The 10,476-nt window shown below is 39.3% G+C and overlaps 1 protein-coding gene across 1 annotated transcript; it reads right to left on the reverse strand.

Moving 5' to 3' along the window:
- Positions 1–883: 883 nt before the first annotated feature.
- LOC139731329 (histone H2A.V) lies at positions 884–7,554 on the reverse strand. The gene is made up of 5 exons (XM_071642221.1): positions 7,492–7,554; positions 7,247–7,324; positions 7,001–7,114; positions 4,566–4,695; positions 884–2,006 (listed from the first exon to the last, which is right to left on the reverse strand). Exons 1-5 carry the CDS (start codon positions 7,492–7,494, stop codon positions 1,945–1,947), a joined length of 387 nt encoding a protein of 128 aa, XP_071498322.1. The 5' UTR covers positions 7,495–7,554; the 3' UTR covers positions 884–1,944.
- Between the last annotated feature and the right edge of the window lie 2,922 nt (positions 7,555–10,476).

Here is a 10,476-nt window from a genome sequence, read left to right on the forward strand (position 1 = left end):
CACACCTTCACGGAGAGTTCCATAACATAATGGTAGGAAACTCAATTTCCCTGATCAGTTTTGACAATTTCAACAAAATGTGGAGAGATATGCATATGACGTGTGAAGATTTGGTTTGATGTTGCATGCACTTTCAAGATTTATGAATCATGTTGAAGCATAAGTGCATGGAACACAATTGTCGCTCAATTGACAAGATTGATGCTAAGAGTCCTACCAGCACATTGCAAACATGTTCACACACACACACACACACACTCATTTCCACATGCATCTTATGAATCCTGAATCCCCCCCCCCCGTTTCCTCCCCTCTTCAAACACACACACACACGCATGCACACTCACACATCCAACACGTTTTCTATGATGCACGAAACAGATTGCCTTTGATGACTTGTTCAAGACTTTCCCCTTTGAAGCAAAGTTTCATTTCATCTTTAGAACTCCTGTTGTAAAGATGAAATGTACATCACAGCTTATACTGCAACAATAAAACAATTTTCCTCAACCTTGGGTTTCTCATGATGGACATCTGCATAAAATGGGCACAAAATAAAAAGAAAAGGGTAAGACAATGTCCAGATTTGTTATCAAGTCAATTAACAGCATGCAACATTCTCCAGGAGAGGAGACAGTTCTCACCACTCCTCACATTTTCACTTATCCAATAACTACGCAACTCTGCTTCCAGTGGCGGATCCAGAGGAGGGCGCACCAGGTGCACGCCCCCTCTTTATTTTTTGTTAAAACAAAAAAAAATTGAAAGAAACAAATCAGGGGGAGGGGGTGCGTGCATCCCCTTTAATTTTGCAAAAGCGCTTCCCATTAACAGAATTTCTGGATCCACCCCTGGTTTCTATGACTGAAAAGAGATAAGCATAGAAGACATTGGTTCTTTTTTATAAAACTGTCAAAGAACTTCCAAAATTTGTTTAATGACCAGAAAAAAAAAGTGAAATCGAACTAAATTTAATACACAAATCATTCACACTCACCCTGATCTACTTTATAACAGAATGTACATTGTGTTGAATTAAGTGAAGTCTGCAAAGGGTTCAATCACAGAAACTGGAAAAGGAAATCTACAATACAATACAACAAAAGGAAAGCAAGTTAACATTAACACACAACAGGCAGAATTAAAATAGGCCTCGTTTTGGAGGCATGTCTGTTCAGTCATGCTGGAATGCATTCGTGGCTCCTTTGGGGTACTTTGAAACAAACCGTCATCGTCCAATATACATGTCTAAAACCCCTCCCAATAATCTCTTTGTACAACTTGCTAGTGCTGTTCTACACAAGTAGCAAAAAACCAAGCCTGAATGAAACTGATTTGGAGGACTGTACAACTACACATCTCTCTCACACAAATGAGCTTAAATAATACATTTAGGCAATTCATACAATTCCTATCGAATACCTACTTCTGTTGAACATAATCGCGTAAGACAATAAAACTGTACAGGTTTGTTTTTTTTTTTTGAAAGATGCTGCTCCACAAGACATAATGGTAACCAGTTTTCAAATCAATTAAGAGTACGATCAAACCTACGAAACTGTCAACTGTGTAAACTGTAATCTTTTCACTTGTAACCTGAAAATACATTTGTTGATGTAGCATGGCACACACAGCCAGATGGCAAACAAGCACGATGAGAATATAGTCAAACACGATCTCCGGTATGTACTAAACCTGGAAACCATCAGCTCAATCTAAGTCCTTTCTTTCACACCATTTCAAACTGGTATTGCAGACGTACTGGATACTATTATGCTTGAGATCAATCCCTTTTCTTAGGACATCCTGAGAAAATGCACGAGACTGAACACTGGCTGTGCGACAGAAGAGCACACGACCACGGGATGTCCAGGGCGGTTGTACACATTGTGGACTGGCGCAGCAAAAGCAGATGTGTGCCTAGGCCTACGAAGGTTGTCAGTCTTATGTCGCCTTCTGTGAGCCCTTCTTGCCGATCAAACTCTTGTGGATGTGAGGGATGACACCTGTGTGAGACGAAACACAAAGACATGATTATTTTCAGAGGAGTCACTTAACAACCAGCGTTAACACTACTCATCTCAGAGTCTACAAGACAGTTTGAGGAAACAAGTCTTATGACTGACCTTTCACACGTAAGAAAAGGCAAAGCACCACCTTTTTTCTCTGCTAGCTTGTTCAAGGCACTTAAATGTCTAAATCTGAAGTTTTCGGTGGCAAAAAAAAAAAAAAAAAAATGTAGCAGTCCAAAAGAAATGGCAACATCAACAATACATTTTGATTCTAAAGTGCCCAATCCGGCAAAACAACAACAAAAAAACCTTAAAAAAAAACAAGATACCTTTTCTTTAAAATTTGGTGGCCCTACATTAACCCGTTGAGGATGAGTCCCGAGTATACTCGGACAGGTGTCTATGGGAAATATGTGTTGTAGCAAAATCAGCCCATCCTCAACGGGCTAATTTATAGCTACGAAAGTTAACACTCCTACAATTCTCGCTATCGCCAATGACGTTAAAAATACCCGGATGTTGATTTAAGCGTCATTTACGGTGCATTAAGGGATAGTCCAGTAGCAAAGTCACTTCCGTTCGTATGCGCGATACGTGACTAATGCTATTTACACACACAACCGACTATATTCTACGTGTACTTCCTGTTTTTTCGACTTGAATTTCAGCTTTAATATGATTTGAAATTTCTCCATTCTGAAGAAATTGCTGTTCATACGACTATTGGTTGTTGCTGCGAAGCTGCCATGTGTTGTTCGCACGACAACAAATGAAAAAATTTTACAGAAATAGGACTCTTACTGGCATGCGAGACGTGACGTGGCCAAGTGGGTTGAGTTTGCGGGTGACTCCACAGCGCAGTACATGCGCGCGCGACTTACTAGTAGTAGTAGTAGTAGTAGTACGTACTTGCTTTGAAGAAATTGCTTCGGAGACAGGATAAGTTTGAGATCACGGTTCGTTCCCGATTGTGTTCGCGACACTTCGACAGAGAACAAATCAAAAAAAAAGATGGGCATTCCCTGACGATATCCAGGTGGGTGAATATTTTCCAGCATATTTTCAGCGTATGCAGTGATGACTGATGAGTGATGTACACATCGATCGCATGATCAAGCAGTACGATGTACCGGTACATGTGTTAGCTTATGCGTGCGGTGGTGCATGCTAATGCAAGGCCGGCCGGCCTAGGGCAATGGATGCGGGGGCTACAGCTACAGTGTACGAGTATGACAGGCCTGGCCACTCGCTGGCTCGGGCGGTACAGCCGCCTATTCCATGATCGGCGCGGCGCCGTAGGTAAGGTACACGTATGCGCACGCTAGCGCTGTGCAAAATATGCCCCGCGCCGGAAGTGTCCTTGCCCACAAAGTGCACTAAAATCTTGACGAAAAAGCCACATCCGGGTACTTTTTACGTCACTGCCGATAGCGAGAATTGGTTTGTTTTTTGTGCCTGGTAAAGTCAGTGAAACTTGATGAAGCATAATTTCATTTGTCCACTGTTATCTCCAAAATTGTTTGGTTTACTTTCATGGCAATTGATCTAAGCAGTATGGGGTGCGTGGGCACTAATGGAAACAATGCCTGCCCAAAGCTACACATCTACAGCCAAATTTAAATAGTAAGCAAAGACAACACAGTAAGATATCCTACAAGCAGTGACAAAACAACAATGTCCAGACTCAATTTCAGATGAGGGAAGCCAAACCTATCAAATGTGACCAGCCAGCTCAAAAGCCAGAAAAAGTAGGCCAAAATGAATATCCACTTTTCTACATACTATTTGTGAACATCTCAATTTTGGTTATGTTTTAATCTGCAAATTTTGAGAGTAGGTAAAGAGATTATCATTCTCCCAAGTCAGACAAACTTAAATTCGAGTCAGTCCACCCAAATGACATATTTTGGTCCATTAGAGAGAATCCTTATCTGTGACTTAATCATCCATCATAACAATGAGCTTCAGTATATTTTTGAGCACAATCAAGCCTATGGGTGGATTGAAGGCAGACTCATTTTGACTTATATCCATTTGACTTTTGAGAATTTTTAAAGTTTCTTCACACTGCTGGATGAGAAGACTACTATAGTGTATGATATCACATGCTCAGAACGATAAAAGGAAAATATAAAGAGAATTCCACAAATTTTTTTTGAAAAAAGTACACATTCCTTCGAATCGCTACTGACGTATGTTAAGGGTAATATCATTCCCCCACCTTCTGAAAGTGGAAAGTCAAGTGCTGTATCACTATGTTAGAAAAGCAAAAATATGTTGTATTTTCCGTTCATTTTTTTATATCGTTCTATGCACGTGATATCACAAGCTGTAGTGGTCTTCTCATCCAGCATTGGTGGGGCTGAAACTTCAAATATTCGTAACTTTTGAACAGATTGTCCAATTTTCCTCAAACTTTTCACTGAGGTTTTCTACTAATATTGCTGCATTTACTCAGTCCTTATGTACATGAAGGTGGACTTGTCCTTGGAAGTTACATAGCAGTGATTTCAAATCAAACTTAGTAGGCAACACACGACATGAAAGACTTACCACCACCAGCAATTGTTGCCTTGATGAGTGAATCTAACTCCTCGTCTCCTCTGATGGCCAGCTGCAAGTGACGGGGTGTGATACGCTTCACCTTCAGATCTTTACTAGCGTTGCCTGCCAACTCAAGAACCTGAGGAGAGTAGAAGAATATAGCGGTCACATTTTCCGACAAAAGTGCCCAGCAAATACAGAAAGTTTGCACTTCACAGACTTACCATAACAAATAGGTGTAATTCGGTAGATAATATGCAATATCTATTTAACATGTTCTCTCGATCAAAACATGTGTTACTCCGTTCGTAGTTGAAAATACACAATTTCAAAACAGCCCACAAATTCACATGGAAAATGCATAGCAAATATCTTTGTCTGCAAAACCTTGTCTCCATTACACATAGTGACTGAGTACAAATATTGTGCAATATATGGATATTGTGCAACAATCTTGAAAAAAAATTCAGAGATTACAATGTACCTGTTGTCCATCAAGTCAGAATCATAATTGGTAAAGAAAAAAGACATCTGCCCAAACGTTTGTGAAACAACTTCATTCATACAAATTTTAAAAAGAAAAAATAAATGATGGTGCAGTTTGTTTGTTTCAAGTTTGTTTGGTTGTTTTGTTTTGTTTTGTTTTGTTTTTTTTTTTTTTTGGGGGGGGGGGGGTGGTTGCAGAATTCAAGAGTACACTACAATGTTATGCCCTATGGAAGTATGGGACTAGAATGGCTGCCAAAACTCTCAATCAGCACGAGACTAAAACAAATCACCCAGTTCAAATCGTCTCACTCTGATAAATGAATTGTCAAGCTGAACTTAAAAATAAATAAATGAACAAATAAATAAATAAATAAATAAAAATTAAATGTCTCCCAAAATCCTGAGGTTTTCTATACTTAAACGCAAATGGAAAAAGTGACCAGAAATGAATATTATTCATTTGCGGAAAAATGAGCAAAGAAATTGGGATTCAATCGAGATGGAATCCCATTTTCTTCGCTCATTTTTCCACTAATAAATAGTTTTCCTATATTCATAACATACAATAGCCAACTTGCCCCAAACCCAACCAAAGAGTGGCCAACTTGCCCAAGCCCAGCCAAACAGGCAAAGTTTCGAGATTTCCCATAGGAGCACTGGCTATAAAACAAGGAATTTTCATATGCATTTTAATTTCGCGAATTTCGCGAGAGCCAAGATTCGTGATATCAGAATACGCAAAAAAGTTCTTGTCTACACTATATGCATTGAATGTTAGAGGCAACTTGCAAAAAAGGCTGTCGGCTCAAATGACATGCCGTGAAAAATTTGTGTTTTACAGTAGAATCTAGGCTGCCTCTATGTATGCATGGGTAGGCATGTGTTAGTGTGAAATCTTGAAGTAATGCACCAGATTGCATCATTGAAAATGTGAAATGAAATTGTCAAAGCTCCCAACCCTTGAAGGGGTAGACACCCTTCCACCCCATCTCGTAAGTAGTATCACTCACATCAGTAGGCCTAGCATTGATCTTTTTTTTTTTTTTTTGGGGGGGGGGGGGGGGGGGGGGGGGGCTCGGTGACTCTGCTCCCTCACACTAAGACACAGCTGTCTAACTCCAAACTCTCACTTGAGGTTGGCAACCCTGTGTCTAACCAGTTAGAAATCACTTTCACATATTCTGGCTAAGTTACCGTATTTATGGGTAAACTCGGCCATTTGTAATGATGGTGCCAGTGGCCAAGTTTACCAGCTTGGCCGAGTTTACCCATAATTACAGTAACACTAACAGTTTTAGATCAAGCTTGTATAGAAATAACAAAATTCTTTTCTCCACACAAACCCTAAACCACAGATCTACTTCTGTTAACTATAACTGTTCGACAGCAACACAAGAATTAGAATTTCTCCCAGACAAAATCATGCATTTAACTTTCTCATCTCACTCTTACTAAATGTAGTTCAGGCTTCACAGGGTCAGTGTGTTTACCGTATGGGTTAATACAGCCATTGCACTGACCCACTGTAACAACCAGAGAGTTAAATTACAGTATCATTAAATGAGCAAAGATTTGGGAAACAAGACTCAGTCAAGTTTGATAAATGGACTGTAAAACAGACTCGCCAAAAAACGGATGAAAAAAAAATATGAAAAAGATAAAAACAAAACAAAAGAGGGAAAAAATATGGAAATAATGGAGGCGTCAGTTCAGGGGTCACCAAGAGGAAAAGCCTCAACATACCCCAACGCTGTGAGTGGACGCTTCCGTGAGCACGTAAAGCGCGGGAAACGCCGGCAAATTCATTTGGCATAACAATTTCAAATGCACATTACTCTGCCATTTGGTAATTTCTTTCAATTAGACATACAGCATGATGATTGAAAACATTAAGGTTTTATTCCCATATATTGCTTTTGAATTCTAGACCTGTAAAATATGAATAATCATCTTACTTCTGCGGTGAGGTATTCCAGGATAGCAGCGGAATATACAGCGGCAGTCGCACCAACACGACCATGGCTTGTTGTTCGGTTCTTCAAATGTCTATGAATACGTCCGACAGGGAACTGTTGTGAAAAGGCAATAAATAAAAATGAGCAATACATAAACACATCTTGTATATTCGTCATAATTCTGATTTAGAGTCCTAAAGAGATATACTGAGGTCTAACGTGAAGGTGTCCAACATACTTGCTTACCTGTAAGCCTGCCCTGGCGGAGCGAGAGACAGCCTTCGCCTTAGCCTTTCCGGAGTCTTTTCCAGCTTTGCCACCAGCCTGAAAGAACATAAATTGGTGTAATTAAAATCATGCTAACGTAAAAAGGATAGTATACTAACATACTACAGATACTTAGTTGTATATAAGTGTTAAAAATACGGGTGGATGGCATCATATTGTAGTTTATATTTAATGATGTTTTTCCAGAACAGAGCGGTACTCACCATTTTTGCTTTCAACGGTAAACGTACAGTATACAACTAACGCTGTGTGTGTGTGTATTCTAAAACACTGTACGTCTATAATGCACGTACGCTACGCAGATACGCGCCAACGCTACAACGGTTCTTTATTTGACGACTCCTTGGTCATGTGACATGGATCGTCCAATCGCTACAGTTATTGTGAGTTAATGAATATTCGGATATGCTCGGACTGATGCGGAGAGTTTCGGTATTCTTGTGAACATAGCATCTCTCCCGTGTACTGCCTGACAAATAAAAACTACAAGGACATGTGGGCTTTTACAAGAACACGAGAGGAAGGAAAAGAAAACTTATTGATTGAGGGAAAAGCAACCAAAAAGAAAGTAGAAGAGAAGATAGGATAAAAGAAAAGCAAACAAGGTAACAAAGTAATCAAACAGATTCTTTAGATTCTCTGTTTATCGCATAAATCGCCTCGTGAAATATTGATATCAAGAGTTGTCATACGAACCATAACAATACATGACTCAAAAGCTATTTTAGGGAGAAATGTCGTGAAGAAATATCATAACTTGATCAGAAACATATTAAGTCTTGATAGACCTAATTTCGAAAGCTGCTGATCAATAGTTGTTGTTTTTTTTTGACACCCATAAATTTCAAGTTAATTAGAAAATAATAAACAATCTTTGCAACTATAATTGCAAACAACTTGATTGATCAATTCATACTAGAGTTTACTGAAATTACATGATCAGTGGGCCTAAAAGCAAGGAATAACTACTTTCCCGCCTTTCTTTTTTTATTTTATTTTAACTACGCATCATAGCAATGTAGACCTAAATAAATTAATTCTGGTGAGTAAAACTGACAAGAGGATATTCGAATAGTCCCACAAATGTGATGTGCGGTCAATATCCACAGGAAAACAAATAAAAACAAAATCTAACAACACAAACACGCACTTCTTGGCTTTGCCTTACCAGCTAGCATGGCCAGGGTGAGGACATCACAATTTAAAAAATAAATGTCAATATACAGAATACATGAGTATTTTATGCTAAAGATAGGTTTTCGATTGGCAGTTCTGCCAGAGACTCCAACTCTCCCGTTTTCGACGGGAGATCTCCCGCCGAAAGCCCATTTTTGCAAAATCTCCCGTTCTCCCGCTTGAGATTTGATTTCTCCCGCCCTGGCTCTGTGTCTCCCGGTGGAAAGCATTTCTTACTTATTGCTATCGTATGTTTAAAAAATAAGCCTTAGATAGAACCAGAGAACATCTAGAACTCTAGGAACTTCGCGCTTCGCACACATCAACTTGGAGTCTCCCGTTTGCTAGGGTTTTCGGGCGGGAGAATCTCCAGATCAGAAGGTACTTGGGGTTGGAGTCTGTGGATTGCTCAAATGCATCTCGATGAGAAACGCAGCATAAGTTACCGCAGGGTCAAAATAACATGTCATGATTTTTTTTTTTTCCTTTTATAATCCGTAGTTGGCGTAGGGGTTGTTTGGGATAGTACCCAGGACCCCATTGAACTGAGCCCACATAAAAGCGCAATTAATCAGTCCTGTGCATGACAAAATGTTGTCATTGGAACCAGTATAGGGACCCACGAAGACTACACAGGTGGCATGAATGATGTATGTCCTCCAGTGACGACACACCCAAGTCCTTTGTCCGCGCGCCACAATTCCCGCTCCTTTCCAAAACGGTCCACCACCATGCACGCTTGGCACACTGTTCAGGCGCTCGCACACAATGGATGGATTTTATATTTTTTCTACGGACTTTACTCTTGAGAGCAGAGTGAATAAGCCTTTTGTATCATGCCTGTACTCCTATTGAATGTTTCCCCGTGTCTTCTTGAAAAAAAGATTAAAATAATTACAGACACACATGCTGACACACACACGCACTTACACGCCACAGTCACTGACAAAAGGAGGGGTGGCATAGGGCTGGAGTTAGAAACCATGCAGGGACGATAAGATTGAACGCGTCCAGTCGAGTCAGAGGGTAGCACGACATTCTCTGACCTTTACAGTTGATCAAGTTCATGTCGTATCTTGGCAACGAACCCTGAACGACCCGTGCTACTTTATCCCTAGCTCTATTGTGGTCTCATCTTATTCGACGAAACCATAGCAATTTATACTCCTTCGATTGCAGTTTTATTTTAGGACTTTTTTCTATAATTAAAAACGACGAAAAGCAGCATTGTAATATGTGATAATGCTTCACTCAGCAAGGTTGGATTCTATCAATAAAAAAGAAAAGCTCAAAGTTTCTCTCTCGTTCAAAAATCTGCAATTGGGAGTTAATACATTTCCTGTTCTAACGTGGTAAACTTGGAACATCTCTTGTTCGAATAATTATACGAAAGCTGTATTACGAATAACTACCGGTACTTATAGTATTCGAGGACGATCACAATAATACATTGGGGTTGAAAGCAAATCATTTTGTGAAGAGGCAATATATAACTAAATTAGAAAATATTATTTTTTGAACTGTTTTTCCATGTTGTATTTGGAAACAAAATGAAAATTATTTGGAGATAATGTATGGCGAATCCAATATAAGCCATAAAGAGATGATAACGATGATGATGATGACGATGATGATTATAATAATAATAATGATTTTAAAAAATGATTATAATGCTTATGATGGAGACGTTGATGTCATGAAACTTAGATATCATTGCATGGCAATTGGTAACGTGTATACATAGTAGGCATACACAAGTTTCATTTTAGCAATGCTTTTTCTATTATGAATACAAGTCATGTATAATAAATGTAGACCAAATTGTATTTTTATATTATCCACATTGTTTCTTCTCAAAACGCGAACGTATGCATATATTGTACAACCCCCAGTGAACCAAGTGTTGCTTGTTTGTTTGTTTGTTTGTTTGCTTCTGTCAAAACGAAGATTATTATTAAAGAAATTCTTCACACTTTGAAGTGCAGGTGCTCATTGCTTCTCACGATATACAG

Source organism: Diadema antillarum, unplaced genomic scaffold (genome assembly GCF_040938485.1).
Source record: "Diadema antillarum isolate AM-2024a unplaced genomic scaffold, OU_Dant_1.0 seq00000368_RagTag, whole genome shotgun sequence".
NCBI lineage: Eukaryota > Metazoa > Echinodermata > Echinoidea > Diadematoida > Diadematidae > Diadema > Diadema antillarum.